The sequence below is a fragment of the Onychomys torridus genome, chromosome 4, assembly GCF_903995425.1.
Source record: "Onychomys torridus chromosome 4, mOncTor1.1, whole genome shotgun sequence".
Taxonomy (NCBI): domain Eukaryota; kingdom Metazoa; phylum Chordata; class Mammalia; order Rodentia; family Cricetidae; genus Onychomys; species Onychomys torridus.
Window position 1 is genome coordinate 136,119,764 of NC_050446.1, and position 21,467 is coordinate 136,141,230.

Here is a 21,467-nt window from a genome sequence, read left to right on the forward strand (position 1 = left end):
AGGACAAAATGTGAGTAGGTACCCATCACACCCACTCCAGGAAGGAAGGTACTTTCATGAATAACTGAGTGTGGCATGAAGACCCGAGCCCAGCAGCCAGCCCCTTTCCTATATATAAAGGAAGGGGTCTGCCTTAGCCCCTGAGGCTCATGGGAGCTGGGACTACAGGGCTGTCACCAATGTATCCTTGTACCTGTCCTCACAGAGCTGACTGCAGGATCCACACACTCACAGAGTTGGATTTTGTAAACTTTTTTTGTTGTTGTTTTTATTTTTTAAGATAGTCCTGCTGAGTAGCCCAAGCTGACCACAAACTGGTTTTTTCTGTCTTCACTTCCCCAGTCCAGATTGGGGGCAGGGGAAGGTTTTATTTTTTGTTTTTGATTTAGCCCAGGCTGGCCTCCCAATAGAGATCCTCCTGCATCAGCCTCACCAGGGATAGGATTGTCTGTGTCTACCACCACTCACCTATATCTTTTCAATTAACTGTGCTAAACCCAACAGGGAGAAATTTGTGGGAAATTTCTGCCATCCGCTGTTGATACGAGAAGATGGCCAGTGGCTGCCAGCTGTTCCTTGGCCAAAGTCAGCAGGGTTCATTTCACCCACTATTTTCCATTTCCTTCAATGATGTGTTATGATCTCTTAAAAAAAATAATTGTTTGCTTTTTTTGAGACCCGGCTTCTCTGTAGCCCAGGTTGGCCTTGAACACACTATGGAACTGGGTCCTTTTCCCTGCCTCAGCCTCCTGAGGATGGGCTTACAGACATGAACTTAATTATACAGATGCAGAAACTGGCCCAGAGGGGTTCAGAAATATATTCAAGGTCGCACAGCAGAGATCACCTCAGTCTGAAGGTGACTGGTGTATTCCCTCTCGATCTAACATCAACGCTAAGTTCAAAACCAAGACTGAGTTCTGGGACGAGGCCCCGGGCAGGACATCTACGGGCTTCCTAGGTGAGGCTGCAGCTTAGTCCAGCACCTTGTTGCCCTGAACCCTTGGACGGAGAGCTCAATGGTTAGGTTTGTTGGGGGAGGAGCACCCTTTGCGAGCCTGCAGCTGTACCCTAGGCCAGAGCGGGTCACCACCCGCGTCCTCCACGGCCTCTGTTCCACGTTTGAGAGCGAACACCGATGCGGGTGGAACTACGACGCAGCAAGGCCTGAGCCCTAACTTCCTAGCCTGACGCCAGGTTTCCTAGCCTGCAAGTCAGTGGCGCTTGCTAGCAGCAAGAAATCTCCGCAGGTAAAGCACTGGATAGGTCGAGCCCTCTGTTTTGTCCCTGTCCCGCCCCAGGTCCCGCCCCTTCATTTGGCCCCGCCCTGGCGCGCTCCTGCCACTGTCACCTCGGGCCCGGCCCCGCCCGAACCGCGCTACCATTGGCGGTGGTGGCGAAGCCACTACCCCCACCCCAGCGGGGGAGGCTTGGGCGATGAATGAAGCGTGAGTAGGCTGCGGGCGAAGGCCAGAGCGCACGGCGCAGCGCGGCAGCCGGGTTCGCAGGAAGGTGAGTGCTCTGGGACCTGGATAGCGTTGGGGATGCGGACCAGGATGGGGACAGGGTCTGGCGCCGCCGCAGATCGCCTCCCAGGTGTGCGGGCAGGAGCGCGGCAGGTGTTCGCGGAGACTGGACTGAAGAGCGGCGGCGCTGGGGCGGCGCGGGTGCGATGTCTGGCGGGAAGCAGGCCGGACAACGGTGAGGCACCCTGGAGTCGCTCTGTGGGGACAGGGCGGGACCGAGGGAGCCGGATGCAGAATTCACTCCTTGCTGCCAGCTGCCTGCGAGGGAGCTGCGAGTCTGCAGAAAAGGGGGGGGGGGGGAGGCAGAGCCGCTGCGCCAGAGAGAGGGAAGATGGGAGAGGGCTGGGTCACAGGACTGCATGCGGGGAGCCACCTGGTCTGCCGGCCTGGGTAAGAGGCCGCGAGAACACGCGGACGCAAGCTGGCCTGACCAGGAACAGGTCCACCTGCGGTGGCCGCGGCTGTTGGTAAATCAGAGGAAAACGTGAAGCACAAAAGTTGCTCACGGGCAGCAGGCTTCGTCCCTCTGAAGAGCGCAGATGTCCGAGTCCCTGAGTCCCGGCACCTTCATGCCGCTTACCGGCGTCCCCGGACACAGGTGAACGCCAACGAGGATTTCGGCTGCTTTGGTGCCTGCTTGGCACGCTTGGTTCCAAACCCGGAACCCCAGGCAGGGTACCTCCTTCTCCCCGGGGAGAGGTCAGCATCTGCAGGTGTACGGAAGTGTGAGATAGAGACGCAGTCGAACCCTGCAGCTTGCCCCCAGGCTCACAGAGTTTAGCGTGATGAGGCTTGTTGGCCTCCCCCAGACATGGCCATGGGGTATTTCTGTCTAGAGGCGTTGAAACCACGGTGGTTTATTCGTAATGGAACCAGCTCTCCATCCCTATTTCAGGGCAGTGGTTTTTCTAGTTTAGTAAACCAAGGCAGCTGTCTAGTCTACAGCTGTTAGGCAGCTTGGGGCAGGTGGACGACACGGGGGAGAGCACCTGGGGTTTAGCAGAATTATTTATAACTCTTAGCTGTGGTAATAGGGACAGCAGGAGCTGTTTGCTGAGCCTGGCGTTTAATGGCTGGAGGCTTTGGACAAGAGCAGTCCCAGGCAGCTTTTTAAAGTCATCTGGCATAGAGGAGCAGGCTGAGGCACTAGGATGTTTAGAGTGCCTAGAACGACCCGGGGGAGGATGGAGATTTGTACCCTTTGCCAGTCATTCTCAAGAACAGAGGGACGCCAGGTCAGAGAATCAGTTACCGGAACAGGACTATATCAATGACCAAAGGAGAACAGGTAACTTTTGGCTGTCCATGTCGCAAAGAGTGTTAAGACCATGTGAGAGACCGGGGGTCTCTTGGTTGGGTCCTCCTTGCTTTGCCTGCCCACTAGGAAAGGCCAACAGGTACTGCCTGGAAAATTCTTCCTGGATGATCTAATTGTGGTTCATTGGGTGTGGCCCCAGAAGCAGATGCTGGACAAGTCCCAACCAGAACCTTCCCCAGGACTGCAGAGGGGCAGGGCAGGCAGGATAAAAACTTTGTGAATGGGCCCAGCAGGAGAGCAACTGATGCTCAGTAACTGCCCTGCATGGTAGGAGGAGCTCTGTGTAGCAGTTTGGACTCTATGCCTGCCTGACTTCAAGACACCCAGGTTTTCTCAATTCACTGGTACTGAAGTTTGGGACCTGGTGCTCTAACTGCGAGTCTTCTATTACAGAAGGCTTCTGACTTAGCCTATTTCCCATGTGGATACCACTGCACTGTATGAGTTCATACCTTGGTCATCTAAACTGGAACAGGTTGAGTTCTCAAACTTTCCCCAGTGGGTCCCTTTCAGGTTGAAACATTTGAGACACAGAAAGGCCAGTGCTGACTCTGGTGCTCTTTACAGGAAGGAGGGGATACCCTGCTTCCTCTTGAGGCACATTCAGTGCCTTGTGAAGTACAGAGAACAAGTACTTCCTTCCAGATCCCCATGACCACTGGAAGAGATCATGGGTTAGTTCTTGGAACCTAACCACCAACCGTGTTCAGGGATTCTAGTGAAAGTCTGACCTTGGTGTGGTCTTGATTAATGTAAGGAACAGGGCACAACCCTAGTTCTCGGCCACTGTGAGTCATTGGACAGGCCCTCAGGGATTGTGTCCCCATGTGTGAGGTGGCCAGAGTTATGCCTGACCAATGGAGCCTGGAAGCCATGATGGTGAGGAGTAGAGGAAATGGGCCAACATGCTGCATCTGGGTTGTCTCCTCTTGTGGGTTACTGCAGAGGCAGCAGTTGGGCCAGGGTGGTCTGGGATCTTCCTTCCCTCTGCTTCTCTTGGTCAGCTCCAAACTTGCTGCTCTCAGATGGGGGGCCTCTGGTTTTCCCCAACACGCCTTCTTTCCCCCTGGACAGGTGTCATGACCTCATTCTTGTTAGCATTACAAAGAATTAGAATCAGCTGAGTGTCCTGGCGCACACCTTAAATCCCAGCACTCAGATGGCAGAGACAGCCAGTGAGTTCAAGGCCAGCTTAGTCTACATAGTGAGTTCTAGGACAGCCAGGGTGACATAGTGAGATCCTGTCTTAAAAATACAAAAACAAACAAACAAATTAGAATCCTGGACCACATCTGTAGATGAAGGTGGTGATTTCTCAAACCACATGTCTTTTAAAAAACTACTCATGTGTAGATCAGAAATGGGGGGGGGGCAGCATGGGTAGGCTGAGGTTTGTTGCCTTTGTCTGGGATTCCCTTGGCACCAGATATCCAAAAATATGGGAGCTGAGGGGCCTCCAACATGCCCTTTCTTCTTCCCCACCCAAGTGCTGTTCAAGCACTCCTTTTTATTCTTTCTTTCTTTTTTTTTTGTGTTTTTTTGTTTTTTTGTTTTGTTTTGTTTTTCAAGACAGGGTTTCTCTGTGTAGTTTTGGTGCCTGTCCTGGATCTCACTCTGTAGACCAGGCTAGCCTCAAACCCATAGAGATCCTCCTGGCTCTGCCTCTTGAGTGCTGGGATTAAAGACGTGTGCCATCTTTCTTATGCCCCATCTTTGCCTTGCAACTTTTAAACCTGCAAGCTTTGCAGACCCAAGTCACAGAGAACACTTAGGATTATTTGATAATGGTCCTCTCCACCCCACCCACACATACTTGGGACCTTTGAATTTTGTGCTTGGGGTCCCTTTGGCGAGAATATCCTGCAGGTATATTTGCACCCTAAACGGCCACCTGGAGGCAGTGGCTTGGCTATACCAGGCAAGTCCTTTAGCTAGCTAGAACTACCCCCTTCTGAACCTGAGGACCTTGAAAATCATGAAGGTTGTCACCAGAATCCCTCACAGCCCCCTTTTGCCCCCCAGAATGTAGAAGAAATGTGAGAACCACGAGAACTGACGCATGGTCCCCTATTGCAGGAAAACTCTGGCTCTGACCATCACACCAATAGTTAGCAATGCAACAGAGTCAAAGCAAGCTCCTTTTGTCCCTAACTGTCAGATGAGCTGAGGGACGTTAAGTGAGGTGTGTGGGCTTCTTGGAGCCATACCTCAGAGGTTGGGGTTACTGATCCCAGTACTGCAGGTCTGTTTCCCATGAGCCTTAGTGGCAGCTGGGCCCATTTATGTAGAGGGCTGACTCTTTCACCTCATACCACATTGCAGGAGGGAAATTGCCGATCAGAGAATCTTGTGACTTGCCAAGTGGAGAAACACCTGCCTGCCTTGGAGGCAGTATCTACCTGGCCTCTGTTCCTCAAATACACCTTGATTAGCAGGCTTCCATTCCTCTCTGGAACATGGTGCCTGGCAGAGCCCTCTGCATGCTTCTGGATCCCCAGATCCAGACAGGGTTGGAAACCCTTCATAGGTTGAGACCTTATGTGTGGGACAGATCATTCTGGTGCCAGCCTTGGTGTCTTATATTCAAATTCCCTGTCAATTAGTCCATGGCAGCTTCTGTGAAAAGCAGCTGTTTTCCTGAACTTTTCCCTGCATGTGGCTACCAGGTGTGCAAACTAGGTGCTTTAGTGGCTGACCCATATCCTGGCCCCATTGCCTGAGCTTCATCCTGAAGAAGGGAAAACACACTCCACTTGTGTATAAGAGGAGATACCCAGGAGAAATTCGGAGGCAGGGAAGAGTCCCAAGGTCACAAGAGTGGCTGCTGACCAGGGTGTGTTGTCAGCAAGAATGCCCAGGAGAAAGTTAGGCTTCGTTGGGTGGTGGCCCCAGAGCAGTTTGGTGCAGTGAATCGAGAATTGCCTGTGTCTCCTCCTCCTTCTGGCTGTAGCTGGGGGTGTTGGGACTGAGGGGAGAGGAGAAGACAAGACAGATGGGAAGAGAAATGAATCCGGTCTGCTGGCTGTCAAGGTCTGAGAAGGTTCTAGGATTTAGGTCTCAAAGTGTCCCCAAACAAGGACAGAATCATGCTAGACATACCGGGTTTAGGACTTTAAGATGTCCTAGGAACGGCCTGCAGAGACCCAGGTAGCAGGGACCTGGGGCAGAGAACTACTCTGAAATCCTTTCTTCTAAATTGCAGTGTGAGCTGAGTCCTGAAGGACTGCTCTAGCTGGGAGTTTAGAAAATGGATGGACAGGAAATAAGCAAGCATGGAGGAGCATGCAGCCAGGCAAACCAGTCCTTTTCTCACTGATTGGGTTGTGGCAGGCTGCCTCTGACCACTGAACTCTCAGAGGAGGAGGCCACAGCTGGATTCTTCCAGGATTAAAAGACATCATCAGCTAGATGCTGCACTTGCAGACCTGAAGACAATGTGGGGGACTTGTAAGGGAATCTTGGTCACCTGTGGACTCCTGAAATAGCCCACATGTATTACCCATGCCTGTGTACATGCCTGCCCTCCCCACAGTGCTCAGGTGTGGAGTTGTCAGCTGACAGCAGAGGCCCCAGGGCTTCATCATCCTGGGCTAATCAGCTTGGCCTAATCCCACAAGGCTGTGCTGCTGGGCTGTCTGGGTGAAGCCAGCCTGGCGGGCTCAGACATAACAGGCAAGGTTGGCTCACGAGAGAGTGGGCTGTGGGAAAGATCCATATCCCTGCTCCTCTCCACAGCAGTGGTGGTTCAGCTGAAACTTCTCAGGCTGAGAAAGCTCCTCCAAGCCTGGTGCCAGCTTCTCCTTGCCTCATGTATCTTTCTTCTCCAGTATACAGCTGCTAGAAGTGGAAGTAGACTCTGGGCCCAGGGCTGTCACACAGGCAGGCCTCACTCCAGTGGTCCCTCCCACCAACAGCTATTTAGTGGTGATGGTGCGGGTAGTCACATGGCTGGAGTCCCAGTATGAGAAAGGTCTCTGCCCTAGGATAGCTGTTAGGAGTACAGGGCCCTTCTGACGGGAGTGGTGGACCTGCCTCCCATGTAAATTGGAATCAGTGGGGATGTATTCAGGATGCCCAGGCAGCCCACATTTGGTCATGGACACAGGGTGTTGGATGTTCTGTGAAAGGTTCTTCTCTTACAGCAATGAGTGAGCAAGTCCTAGCTCTATGTGTTTAGCCTCATAGGAGCCTGGATTCTGCTGAACTGCAGCTATACATGGCTAGCAAGGAGCTCTTAAAGATTGCTCATGTGTAGTGGCTGTGGGATCCTTGTAATGGGGACCATATCCTGGGGGTGGGTCCCTGAACCCTGGCGCCTAGCAGAGTTCCCACCCATAGCAGAGCAGTATCAGTGCCAAAGGAATGGCATGACCTTGCATGAGGTAAGGTTCTCCAGAGAAGGACAGACAATGAGAAATATAAGGGGATTTATTATTAGGAACTGGCTCATGAGATTATGAAGATGGACACGTACCAAGATCACGAAGACAGTAAGCTGGGATGCCAGGCTCCCTTGGGCTCTACCCTTTTACACACACACACACACACACACACACACACACACACACACACACACACACACAGCCAGGTCCTCCAGAAAGTGGTGCCTATAGATGTCATGGTGTCTCCTTCAGAAACCCCTCACTGACATGCCCACAGTGACATGTGACAAATGTATGGACACCTGGAGTCTAGCCAACCTGACACTGGGGTCTGCTCCAGCCATCCCATAGCCTAGCAGATCCTAGGAAGAAACTTGAAAGCTAGTGACTGGGACACACTTCAGCAGCACCATCCTCCTGATGTCAGAATGACAGCTGTGGGTGTGGGCATGGAAGCCCAAAGATTGATATGTATGCAATGAGATCTTTTTCTTTTATTGGTAGTGAAGATGGGTGTATGTTTGTGTTATTATTCATGTGTGTGTGTAGGTGCACATGGTGTATAGATATGTGAAGGGTAGAGGACAACTTCAGATGTCGTAAGCACCATCTATCTTGCTTTTTGAGACAGGGTCTCTCACTGACTTGGCAAGTAGACTAAGCTGACTGGCCAGTGAGCCTCTGGAATATGCCTGTCTTTACCTCCTCAGTGCTGGGATTGTAAGCATGCACTGTGAAATTCAGCTTTAAAAAACCATGTGTTCTAGGGATTGGAACTCAGGTGCTCATGTTTGCAAGACAAACACTTTATCAACTGAGCTTGGCCCCATTTTTAAACATGTTTTTTTATTTATCTGGCTGTGTGAGATATGCCTTCTGTGTGTGGGTGCCCACAGAGGCCATAAAAGGACATTGGACCTCTTGGAGCTAAAGTTATAGGTGGTTGTAAGACACCTATGGATGCTAGAAATGGAACTCAGGTCCTCTAGAAGAGCAGGGAGTGCTCTTAACTGCTGAGCCATCCTTACCACCTTGCAGCCCTGTCTTTTTAAAGTAAGTCTTTAGCTTAGGTTGGCCTTGAATTTGTGATCCTTCTATTTCCATCCCCCCATATGCTGGTTTTACTGGTGTGTGCCACATGCCTTGTCAACTACACCACCCTACATTGGAAAGGTAGCAAACATCAGAAAGTCACTTGGCTAATATTTAAAGTAGGATTTAAACTTGCTCATTTCAGTGTAGAATGTAGATAAGTCTAATTTTAGATTGTGCTTCAAATATTTGTCAGTGTTCTTAGCTCAGGTGAAACTGTGGTGATGTTGGTGCTTCGGATACCTACAGCTAGACTGCTTCTGAGGTGGCTCTCATTTTCAAGGAAGAAGTCCCTCTGTTTCCTGCTGTCTGCTGCTGATCACAAAAAATGTCGTCTGAGCTCCATTACTGAGCTGCCTGTCACCTGTGTAGTCCCCAGTGGCTGACCAGGGATAGGGTTGGGGGAGCACAGTGGGCATGAGGCCAGCCTGGATCAAAGGCAAAAACAAACAGCACTCTGGTGACCTTGAGTCTTTTCCTTCTGACTCTCCCTGTGTCCTCAGAGTTTGCTTTCTGTTTCAACCCCAAGTTCCAAGGCTGGCATGTAGTATGGCCATTTTCACCCTCCTACCTGGTCCTACCCTGCTCCTCTTTGTCCCTCTTCTGTCCTGTTCCACTGCAGTTTGAGAAAGCAGACTAAATGTGCTTGCTTTGGGGTGGGAGAGATGACTTGGGCAGTAATGAGCTTGCTGCCCAAACGTGAGGACCTGAGTTGGACCCCCACTATGTATGTGAAAAGACAAGCATGGTGACACACATCTGTAATCTCAGAGCAAGGGAATCGGGACAAAAAGATTTCTAGGTCTTGCTGGGCAGCTAGCTTAGCCAGATCAGTGAGCTCCAGGTTCCACAGAGATCATGTCATAAACGACAAGGGGATGAGGTGGTGGAGATACTTGCCACCATGTCTGATGACCTGAATTCAACCTCTAGGACTTACATAGTAGAAGAAGAGAGCTGACCCTGGCACACTGTTCTGTGACTGCCGAGTGAAATCTGTGTGCACCCCCCCCATAAATAAATAATATAATTTAAAAATAGAAATTAATTGAGGAAGACACCCTATGTAGGCCGCTGGCCTGTCCATAAATGTGCACATATATGCATATACATATGTGTATACAAGCTACTCTGCTGTCTAGGTGGGGCCTGGCTATACTGGCTGCCCAAGGAAGGTCTGACTCTTATTCTCACAACATGAAAACTGTCCCAGCCTCAGGTGCTCTCTTCTGACGCTGTCTTTCTTAGACAGGGACACCAGCTTATAGAGAAGTGTTGGTACAATGAGTAGTACCCCAGGAATGATCACTGGCACCAATTACACCAGGAGTTCTTATGGTAGAATCTCTGCTGTTCACAGCCTCAAAATACAACTACTGATGCCAGAAAGTGCCAACTTGTAAAAGTCAGCCTGGGACCAGTGGTGGGTCACAGTGTCCTTCAGAAGAGGGCTAAGTTGTACTAAGCTGTGAGGTTCAGGTCTGAATTACTCCTGGCTATCAGACACTTCAGCTTCTACAACAGAAGACAGCTCAGGCAGACAAGGCAAGGCCATAGAGGACAGAGTGCAGGTCTGGGCCCTGTCTGTGTCTCAGCTCTGCTCACTGCTTAGTGGTCTCCATCTAGTAGCTCTGTTTTCAGATGTGGCCACACCTTCAAAGTGCTGGTATCTAGTCCCTGGGACCAGGCCAGCTGTGGCTCACTGGCAGCAGGGCTGTAGTCAGGAGCAAGATGAATGAGTGAGGGGCTGGCCAGAGGCCACTCTGAGTCAGAGAAGGCTTATCCCAGTGATGGACTATGTGGGAACTGAATGTTCATGTCTGAATGTCGACAGATTAGGGAAATGTTTGCTAATGAGGAATTCTATTCACAGAATAGACCCAGTGACAAGACACTCTCATCTCATCAAGCCACCTCTACTGCATCTCACCTGCTGTGCTACCAAAGCCCTCTGGAAGAGGCTGGAGATGCCCCAGCACGCGATGGGGGACAAGCATCTCCTTTCCCTCCCAAAGCACCTCTTCACCAGTGCGTCCTCAGCCACAGACAGTGGGTGTGATACTCCACCCAGCAGCAGGGCATCCCCAGCCTCCCTGCGCTCTGCCCACAGTCCCCTGGACTCCTCCAGCCAACATCTGTTTGAGCCCCAGGTTGAGAAGCGGAGTAGCCAGAGAGCCCGTGAGGTGCAGTACAAGTCTGCAGGGCCAAAGAGCACACTGTGTGGTTGGCAAGCCTTCACTCCCAAGTGCTTTCAGGTTTTCAACACCCCTAAGGGCTTCCTCTTCTTCCTGTGCTCAGCCTCCTTCCTTCAGGGCATGATAGTGAATGGCTTCATCAACACTGTCATCACTTCCATCGAGCAGCGCTTTGACCTGCACAGCTACCAGAGCGGGCTCATCGCCAGCTCCTATGATATTGCCGCCTGTCTCTGCCTCATCTTTGTCAGCTACTTTGGGGGCAATGGGCACAAGCCACGCTGGCTGGGCTGGGGTGTGCTGGTCCTGGGAATTGGCTCCCTGGTGTTTGCACTGCCCCATTTCACTGCTGGCCACTATGAGGTGGAGATGGATGAGGAGGTGGGGACAGGGGCATGTCTGGCCAACAGGAGTCATGTGGAGTGTATGGACTCAGGCCTGTCCAGCTACAGGCTGATCTTCATGCTGGGCCAGCTACTGCATGGTGTGGGTGCCACACCTCTCTACACACTGGGTGTCACCTACCTGGATGAGAATGTCAAGTCAAACTATTCACCCATCTATATTGGTGAGTGGAACTTGCCAAGGAGTCAGGATGGGTAGACAGAGGGACCAGATGGTGACATTGGTAGATTGAAGTTGATACTTTCTAGGAGCCTGGCTAAATGATCTTATGTCCCTCCCTTGGTCATATGACCCGGGTGCCCCTAACTTGAAGTGGTACAGCCATCAGGGGTTTCACTAAAGACACGAGAGTAGATGCTAACTTTTCTAAGAAGCCCTGCAGGGACTTCAGGCTAGAAATCTCAAAACAACTACACACTAGGTAGGGCCTGCTCAGGAACCCCCAAGTCCTCAGGTAGGGCTGGGGCAGGGTTAGCTGGCATTGAGCCTCTGTGGTTTGGAAGGAGTCCTGTGCAAAGGTAAGTGGGGGAGGAATAGAGCCTGGCTCCCTGTATGATCTGTGTGTACTCTGTGCCTGGCCTCACTAGGTGGGAAATAAGTAGTGAGAATTTAGAAATGCTGAGACTTGGAGGCAAAGCCACTAAACAGTTCACAGGTTCTGTGTCATGGCCTGTGTCCTTCAAGGCAGCTGCATGCAATGCTGCTAAGCTCACTGTCCATGCAGGTGGCTTCGATTTCATACCCTCCCAGCTCAGGCTCCTGTTGGGGATGGGGGCAGTAGGGATCCCATCAATCAATGCAGACTCCACTCTCTCTCCAATGGTCTTCACCTTCTGCTTTGTCCACTTATGCCTGCCTTTCCATGTTCCTCCTGTATGGACACTGCCCTCAACATGCAAAACAGAGTCATAGCGTCTCTGCTTTCATGTGAGTACAAATGATGTCCAAAGTGCACTTTGGGGGGACATTTTAAAGTTGATGACTGAATATCGTTCCCAGTTGCAGGCCACACAGATGCACTCTGACCTAAAGGGGTCCACAACGGGGCTATAGGCATCTCTTAGGAGGGCCTGCTGGGTGGCGTGTGACGACTGCATACTCTGTTTACCTTCTAGCCATCTTTTACACGGCAGCCATCCTTGGACCTGCAGCAGGCTACCTGATTGGAGGAGCCATGCTAAATGTTTACACAGAAGTAAGCCAACGGTGAGTAACTGGGCATATCCACCTGCCTGCCTCAGCACCTGGGATGCTGTAGACCCCAAAGGATGTGTCTGATATTCAACATGAGGCTGGAGCAGGGAAAATCTGGGCTAGTCTTGGCTACAGGGATTGGGGGTATGCAGAGAGACCCAGGGTCTTTTGGTGGCTTCAAGGACATAACCAGGGAAAGGTGAGAGACCTGGGGGTGGGAGTGGGGTTCAAGGTCACATGATTATGAAGCCCTGGCCATGTATCTTCAGGCTCTTCTCTTGAAGTGACAGGCAGTGAGTGCATCTGTATCTTCAGTATCTAATTTTGTAAATGTAAATGGGAGAGTGAGGAGTGAGAGGGATGAAGGGAGACAGAGCTGGGAGGTTGGGGTGGCCCTTGTTGACTACTGCCCGGCAAGGCTGTGCAGATGGCCTGGTCCTCTGTCCTACCATGGAGGGGCAGATCTTGTTGAGTTTTCCTCATGGCTGTGTTGGGTCTTGGGCACCACTCCACCTTGGGACTCTCTCTGCAGATGGCGCCAGCGAGGTTTCTAGTGCTCTGCCCTCTCAAAATGCCGCCTCTAGCCCTGGGTTGATACTATGGGGTCAAGGGTGCGTGTTCTATGCAGAGCCTGAGGTAGGTCAAGGCTCGTGTCCCCAGATCTGGATATGTTGTGCCCCTTGGGCTCTGGGTTCTGAGTCACTCTGCACATGGGGGTGGGAGCATGATCCCGGCCTTGGGGCAGCTTCCTATTACACCAGAGCAGAGGTTTTACACTGCTGTCTTGACCTTGCTGCCTAGAGTCCTTCCTCTCTTCCTCTCCTGTCCCTTATCCTGCCATCCCTCCATCCCTACTGCCCCTGCACCCTTTCCTTCCCAAGTATGAAATCCCATTGGCCAATTGCTCCCTTCCTGTTCCATTTAAGTGCCCCCCTCTCTCCTCCTATGCAGATGGCAGTTGGACCGCTAATGGTTCCTGTGTGGGTAGCTCAGTGAACTCCAGCTGAGCCCTTTGTCCCCTGAGCTCTATGGCCCTGAGGATGCCAGCTGGTGTGGGGAGGGACACCAGCTGTTACTTGAAGCTCCTGTCCCCAATGGGCCTGTCCCCCAAGGTCTTAGTCTGATGCCCAGATGCAACTTCCCTGGGTCCAGCAGTCAGAGTTTGAGTAAGGAGCTGCCCTCTTAGTGAATGGCCATTTCAGAGGGCTTCTCCATTCTGAGGGAGAGGTGAACATATAGCTGTAGCCCTATGGGCCGCTGTTGCCCTCTGCACAGAGATCCTAAGGGGAGTGAGCAGGCTATCCCATGCATGTGCTGGAAAGGACATGAGTGGCTGGTCAGTAATCCAAGGACCATGGCTTCTCCCAATAGGACAGAGCTGACCACTGACAGCCCACTGTGGGTGGGTGCCTGGTGGATTGGCTTCCTGGGAGCTGGGATCACTGCATTCCTCATCGCCATCCCCATCCTTGGCTATCCCCGGCAGCTACCAGGTAAGTTCCCTGCCCTGGTGCAGAGGTCCCATCCTGGATATATTCTTTCCTGTCCTGTCCTCTTCTCTCTGTCATTTCTACTAACAAGGAATGGACTCTTTGGTCTCAGCCTTCCTCTGTGTGAAGAGCAAGGCTGACCAAGCCAGCCCGCTATCCCCTCCTGTGTCTCCACCAGAAACAACCCCTTCACTTCCATTCTGCTGGGCCCACATGACCCTCTGCTCTCATATCTGCAAACCTGTCACATGACAACCTCACCTCTTCTGGCCCACACCCTCAGGCCTTAGACTGCAGTGCTGCATTGTGTGTCTGCATGTCATGTCCCCAGATCCTGAGGGGTGGAGGAGTCGGGGTAGGGGGCAACCTCTATGGAGTCTGTGATGTCCTCTAGAAACTATCTACTGACTCTGTCTCTCCAGGTTCCCAGCGGTACATCGTTACAAGAGCAACTGAAACACAGCAGCTGAAAGACCACAGCCACAGAGCAGTGAGCAATCCGACTTTCGGCAAGACTGTCAGAGACCTGCCTCTGTAAGGAGTGTGTGTGTGTGTGTGTGTGTGTGTGTGTGTGTGTGTGTGTGTGTGTGTGTGTGTGTGTGTGTGTGATGGGTCCCACATGGGGTCAGTGTACCCTCCATACCATCCACAGCCTCTGAATCCCCTACTTGACCCAACAAGCACCCCAAGACATGGGCAGCAAGCTCCTGGATGAAGGCACAGGCCCTGGTTGAGGCCAGAATCACTGTAGGAGGCCCCACAGAGCAAATGTCTTTCTATCAAATGCCCCCCTGTGTACCTGCAGGCCTGAAGGCCCTCCCCAGGGAGCCCCTCAGGCGGTATAGACCACTCTTGACTTTTCATTGGGCATCACCTATGCATTTGCTATCAGAAGCTCTAAGGAGGTACCATTCTGAACCTCCCACAGGATAGAGAATCACAGGAACAGAGGCCTCTTCCAACTCTTGCCTCTCTCACTGCCAATTCTCCTCCCCTGGGGTGGTCTTTTCTATGCTTTCCATTTTTACTCCACCCTCTTTTCTGTCTGTCTGTCCTGACTCTGCTGTCTTTATGCATCAAGGTACAGTCTCTGAGCTACTGGGGTCTTAGAGAACAATGTGGATTCTAGGAGTCTCTGGTACTTACTTATGTCTCCTCCTCATAAAACTGAGCTTTCCATAGACCTAGGGAAGGTGGCCTTAGGAAGCATTGCAACCTCTTCATATGTCCTGATCTTATGAATGGTGGTGTCTAATTGACCACTTGGGAGTGGAGGGCTATTGTGGGTGGGGCTGAGTCCACAGCCTGTTCTTAACACAGGGAGGGCAAGGGTAGCCTCCCAGAGGAACAAAGTGAGGCTGGTAAAGGTGGAGATGCAAGGTCTTTGTATCTCATTACTGCTCACCTAGGAGAACCAGGAGTTGCCTACCTAAGAGGGCTGAACCCCAGCCATGGCTGAACTGGCTGAGGGCCTACTAGTTGATCTTAAAGTTGTTTGTGTTAAGCCCTCTAGGGTAGAATAACATGGCATGAACTTTGTTCAGCTGGGGAATGTGGGCCTCTTACCAAGTATTATACAGTAAGGGGTTCATGCCCAGGGTTAGTGTCTGAAGCCAGGTGCTGGAACTAAACAAGCACAGGAATGTGTGCCTCCTTTACGATCATGGAAGCCATGGCCAGTTCTCAGGGCAAACTCAAGAGTCTCAACCAATCAACCTGCAGTGGGATTAGACATTTTGTGTCACATGTTCCGCATGGCAGAGCCACCCTCATCCTCAACAACCAACAGCCTGAAGCTAAGCAGGTCTAGATAATATCTTAGGAATGGACCAACCTGTGCGTGGCTATCCCATACCAGATATACCCTAGCTGGGGAGGAGCTGGGAAGGGTCAGTACCCTGAGCTGTAGGTCCCTGACGAGGCCACAATTCCTCCACGCCTGCTTTCCTTTGTCAGAACATAGAGCTGAGCAATTGACTGAAAAGACTTTTCAACCCTCAAGTTAAGAAGTAAAATGTAAAGGAATTGGGTTGCTCTACTTTTGAAGGGATCCTGTTAGCGTCTCACTGGGGCCAGTCTGACCTCCCAATGACTCTAGTCAGTGTCTAGGAAGCAGTGGGTTCTTGCAAGTGTGTACTTCCTCATGGAGCCTGCTGACAGCGGGGCTGTGAGCTGATCCTGGCTTCTCTTCAGAGTATTTTTGGCTCATATCCTCCCCATGCAGATTGAGTATGAAGCTGTGGAGCTCCCTTGCTGGTGCTTGGGACTATCATCTCTTAGGTCTAGATTTGTCGAGAGAGTGACTCTCAGGGCAGTGAGGTGTGGTGGCCACACAGGAGACAGGGAGCAGGCACCAGCTCACCAAGCCTTGATAAGCTAAAGGAGCAAGTTAGAAAGAGCACAGCATGTAAGCAGTGTCGTTCATCCTCTCGCTAAGAGCCAATCACCTTCCCACGCTTCTAGAAGCAGTTTCCCTGCAGAAGACAGTGTAGCTACTGTACCACAGCTGACTTCAAGGAATGCCCTGGCCCTGGGTGAGCTGTGGCTGAAAAAGGTGACTGTGAGCACTGCAGTCACTTGTACGATGACCAGCTGTGTCCCCCAGGCTTTGTTCCCAGGGGCTCTGTAGGGTTTCACATCAAGTCTTCTATGATAGTTCATGTTCAACCCCACAGTCAGCACACAGCCCTCACCCCAGGGAAGCTAGAGTCTGACCCCAAGCGAGCAGGTAGGTGGTGCCTTTAGAAGCACTGCTCAGATGGGTGTGCTGTCTTGGCCAGGGTCTGTGCTGCCACACCCGGCTACCCTGCCAGGATCCTGGGCAGGCAAGTCAGGCACCTTCTCACTGTGTGGCTGTTGGCATGGCTGATGCCTTTCACATCCCAGAAGGGATAGCAGGGGGAAGGAAAGAGCCAGGTGAGGGAACCCAGGGGTTGCAGTGCCGGGGCCTTAGATTCTCAGGACTCCAGGCCAAAGTCACCAGGGGATTATCAGACTGCATCTGACCACCAATCACTCCTACAGCCACTGTCCCCTAAGTACAGGGCAAGAGAAGGGGAGCTAGCCAAACCCAGTAGGGACTCCTTGAATGTCCCTGTTTCCAAATGCTGAAGGTGCCTGCCCCTTTTCCCCAAAGCCTGTGGTTGGGAGCCCGTACCTCTCTTGGTGACTCCTGTGCCTTCTAGGTCCCTCACCTTGGTGACCTCTTACCCCTTGGTTACCTCCCCCCGCCCTTGGTAGCCCCTTCCTAGACCTGTCCAGCCCTGAGCTTGGTGGCCACCCCCTACCCAGAGCCTCTGCTACTTTGTCACAGTGGTTACTAGAGGTGACTACTGTCTTTATTCACCAAGGTCTGTCTCCTTGTCCCTACACTGAACTGGAGATCAGCCACAGCAGTGACTCATCTCTGTAATTTGTTTTAGTAACTTTGAGGACAGGTATACCAGAGGCAGGTGGTGGGGCCATTGATTCACTACCTGTCAAGCCCAGCCTTTCATCCCCTCCTGGTGTCCGGGATAGATATGGGTACCACTTCACTGCCTTCTCAAAACCAGGGCCCTTTGTGTGTGGATAGCCTCAGGAATGGCAGGTTCCTTGCATACACAATCTGGCCCATTCTGACCCTGTCTTTTTCTGGTCTCTATTCCCCTTTCACCCAGCTCGATCTGGCTCCTTCTAAGAAACCCCACATTCATCCTGCTCTGCCTGGCAGGGGCCACTGAAGCCACACTCATCGCCGGCATGTCCACATTTGGTCCCAAGTTCTTCGAGGCCCAGTTCAGCTTGAGTGCCTCCGAGGCTGCCACGTTGTTTGGTAAGGAGACAGAGCATTGGAGTACTCTGCAGAGAGGGCTGTGACTCCTGCACATGTTAATCACAGCCTTCAAACTCCAAGTGGACAATGCTCCAAGGGGGAGGGCAGGGCCAACTCCTACACACAGGCCACTTTACCCACCATTCATTAAAGCAGCATTTTGAGCATGGCTGTCCCCATGAGCCATGTAGCCGGTGCCCCAGAGTCTTGGAGATCTAAGTTTGAGTCTCTGTACCTGCCTGACAGGACTCTATGGCAGGCTGGCCTCAGGGATTGCAAGAGTGGGTACCATCTAGAGCCCTTACTCAACCAGTGCCCATGGCCTCCCTATGCGAGGGCAGGGCCACAGCATGATCACACTTTTGGCTGCAGATGCGCTATGCCCTGGTCTGCACTAGGCTCTCGGACTAGGGTATTGAACAGTGTGGATGGAAGGCATCAGCTGCAGCCCACCCTGTAGATCTCATTGTCTGGGTAGTGAAAGGGTGTCATATTGGTGACCCCACTCTCTCCAGACACACCCTTACCAGATGCCCACACCTGATGGCTCTCTCCCTTTCTTAGCACTTTCCTGTGTTGACACCTTGTATACCCACAGTAGGCCTTAGTTATTGAGCTCTGGGCTTCCAGGGGGCCCGCCTGGCCCGAGAGAACCCTCCTTACTCTCTCATAGCTATCCTTGAGCACCCATGGTGTTCATCCTCCCCATTCCCCAGTGTCTGCAGCAACGGCAGGACCAGGGTTTTGGGGCCCTCACTGAGTTCCTTCTTCAGGATACCTGGTGGTGCCAGCAGGCGGTGGTGGCACTCTCCTGGGTGGCTTCCTGGTGAACAGATTCAAGCTCCGTGGCTCTGGGATCATCAGGTTCTGTCTGTTCTGCACCTTGACCAGCCTACTGGCCTTCTTTGTCTTCCTCACGCACTGTCCCAACATGCCCATGGCAGGTGTGACAACTAGCTACGTTGGGAGGTGAGCCTGGCAGAGGCCCCACATTCCTGAGGAGGGCTGGCACCGGTGGGGAGGGAAGGGCAGGGAAATATACCAGAATGCCTTCACACATGCTAAAACACCATCCAACGCCTCATTTCTGCAGCCCCCTGCCTGAAGGCCACTTGGACCTGAAGGCAGCTTGCAACGCCATCTACTGTTGCCAGGCAGAGCACTACAGCCCCCTGTGCGGTTCGGACGGCATCATGTACTACTCACCCTGCTATGCAGGCTGCCCTGTGGGTGCTGAGACAGGCCTGGGGGGCCAGAAGGTGAGTGTGGTCGCTGCCCACTGCCCTGCTCTGGCCGGGACCGGGAAGCCTCCACCTTCCTTGTATGATCAGCGTTGTTGTTGGGCTCCCCAGATATACCGAGGCTGTAGCTGTGTCCTTGAGAAGGTTTCCTCTGGCTTGGGCAATGCTACCACAGGGAAGTGCACTTCCACCTGTCAGAGAAAGCCCCTCCTTCTGGCTCTCGTGTTCGTTGTAATTATCTTTACATTCCTCAGCAGCATTCCAGCTCTGACCGCTACTCTACGGTAAGAAGCTCTCACCAGGTTTTTCTCTTTCAGTACCAGCAGGTGGTGTTCTGCAGATGCTGGTGGGCCCTGGGGTAGCTGCAGGCCCAGGAAATGGGCCGCGTTCTAGTGGCATCGGAGTTGACCGTCTCTGGTCCCCAGTGAGGTGTTTGACACCTAGGGAGGTGGCGATGTGGCCAGGACTCTTGCTGGTGTAGGGGTGTGAGGTGCGCAGCCAAGCTCCCATGGGCTCTGACATTGCGGTTTTCATTGCAGGTGTGTCTGTGATCAGCAAAGGTCCTTTGCCCTGGGGATCCAGTGGATTGTCGTGAGAACACTAGGTACTGTGTGGGGTGAGGATGCCATGTACAGGTGTGCAGTGCGTTCATGAATGAGGAACCTAGAGGTGGCCCATCACTATGCCGGTGTGAGGCCCTGGACCATGCTGAGATGGGCCTTTTCCCTAAATGGCCACTAGAGGGACCCATTGTCATTTATTTGCCCAGTAGGTTTCTTTACCTACACAAAAGGGCCCTCTTGAGAAATCATGACACTCCTTGCCCAATTCCAGTTCTTCAGAAAAAGGAGTTAAGTCCTCTTTGTACCCACGAGAACACAAATGGACAATATGGTCTTGCCAAGGTTCACCCTGTGGTTCACCCTCTCTTTCCCCATCAAGGTGCTAAAGGAACTCTCTCCTCTGGCAGGCAGTATTCCAGGGCCCATTGCCTTTGGCTGGGTGATTGACAAGGCCTGCCTGCTGTGGCAGGACCAGTGTGGCCACCAGGGTTCCTGCTTTGTGTACCAGAATGAAGCCATGAGCCGCTACATGCTCATTGCAGGGCTCGCTTTCAAGGTGAGATGACCTGGGGTCTGACTCCACTTCTGCTGCTGCCCACTCTCGTTTCCCCACCATCCTCCTGCTTCGACCTCCTACCTTATCATAGATGAAGGCACAGCCGTGGGGTTATGACCACCCTGAATCCAGCTGACTCCACAGAGACTGTGTTGTCCTTCAGTTTCGAGGGACAGGGCTGGTTCCTGTCTTTCAGGGGACCCTGTTCAAGCAGTGCCAGGTCCCTTCCTTGGCCCCTTCTTTTAACCAAATGGCAGTTTTCGATCTCTAACTGAAGTACCAGTTCCCCAAGAGGAACTGATTATGCAGGAAACGTGTCGTGCAGGGCAAAGTACTACAAAAACAGCCCCGGGCTAGGCCCAGAGCCCCCAGGCTGTCCAGGGCCAACTAAACACCTCTTGTCTCCTCAGGTGTTGGGCTTCCTCTTCTTTGTCACTGCCTACTTCCTGTACAAGTCTCCATCAGCATCCTCAGATGGCCTGGAGGCCTCCCTGCCCAGCCAGTCCTCGGCCTCTGACAACCCCACAGAACAGCTCCAGAGCAACGTCTGACACCATGGGCCCCTCCATATTTCCTGAGGTCTCTTCCTGGATACCCTAACCCCATCCTCACAGGGTAGCAACCCTGAGAACCTTGCAAAACCTCACACTGCATTCTGGGGCCTGGCACTGCCCCATACTGTGACTGAGCAGCCTCTGAGATGCTAAGGAGGAAACAGTGTGTCACATGAACCAGACACATCCTCCAAGCCCTAGAGTCTCCAAGGCATCACTACATTTCATGGACTGTCACCTGGTCCTGATTTCCTGTGTCTACTGGGAAGCCCCTGCAGGGCAGCAGTGCCCTGGGTGGCATGATCCTGTGGAGCCAGTTACTTGATGTTTTTGCTTGAATCAGCTCGTACTGCCTGTCCTCGAAGCCTGGTGGTCTCTGTGCTGGGCAGGAGCAACTTGAATCGTTATGTGTGGACTTACATTTTGCACTGAACAGTGTTTATGGAATCAGTTTTGTACCTGGTCGTGTGACTCATGTCCAAGCAAACTGCAGTGAGGGTGTGATCCCATCTGAGGTGCCATGCAGATTTCGTGAATAATGTGTTTCTATGTTTTTGGTTAAGAGTGTGTACATAATATATTTTAATATTTAAAGCGATGATCTTTGTGTGGCATTTTATTTCTATGGCTCTATGATTTGGTAGGTCAGTCTGCCTATCTTTGATGTAGGTTTCCATAGCAATAGTCTGTCCCAGGAATTGGCTGGGCCCACGACACTTCCCAGGGAGCATCCCTATTGCCCTTGTGACTAGAAGCAAGGCAACAGTGGTACAGGCTCCTGCCCCATGGCCCCAAGTAGACAGGCTTCAGCCCAGACCTCTGGACCTCCCCCACTTCCTGAATGACTCAGGCCACATCTCTGAACCTTGGGATGGGGTATAGGGTGGCCAAACACTGCTATCAGTAAGGTATGAGGTGGGGAACCCTGTGCAGATACAAGCATATGCAACATGAGGGTTGCATTACGGTGTGAGTACAGAGTTGAAAGACAGGCACACACAGGCACACATGCACACACAGATGGCCTCCACTGCTGACAACCAAATCTAGGGGAGTGAAGGTTGCAAGGCCTCTGTTCCAACTCATAGCCAAACCCCTCACATCTGCTGAGAAAATACCAAGGTGCAATGTTTTGAG

General features: G+C 52.3%; 1 protein-coding gene across 4 annotated transcripts; it reads left to right on the forward strand.

The window, feature by feature from the left end:
• Positions 1-1,372: 1,372 nt before the first annotated feature.
• On the forward strand, positions 1,373-20,924 carry Slco4a1 (solute carrier organic anion transporter family member 4A1). Of its 4 annotated transcripts, XM_036186522.1 has the most exons (12): positions 1,373-1,512; positions 10,192-11,081; positions 12,034-12,124; positions 13,484-13,605; positions 14,025-14,136; positions 17,262-17,416; positions 18,190-18,385; positions 18,510-18,675; positions 18,769-18,941; positions 19,197-19,261; positions 19,628-19,776; positions 20,187-20,924. In XM_036186522.1, exons 2-12 carry the CDS (start codon positions 10,286-10,288, stop codon positions 20,325-20,327), a joined length of 2,166 nt encoding a protein of 721 aa, XP_036042415.1. In that variant the 5' UTR covers positions 1,373-1,512; positions 10,192-10,285; the 3' UTR covers positions 20,328-20,924. The 4 variants fall into 4 exon arrangements, 3 of the variants coding, with proteins under 3 accessions (XP_036042415.1, XP_036042414.1, XP_036042417.1); XM_036186521.1 differs by lacking the exon at positions 1,373-1,512 and having other exon boundaries at positions 8,255-11,081; XR_004944827.1 differs by lacking the exons at positions 1,373-1,512; positions 18,769-18,941; positions 20,187-20,924 and having other exon boundaries at positions 8,255-11,081; positions 19,628-19,692.
• The last annotated feature ends 543 nt before the right edge of the window (positions 20,925-21,467 follow it).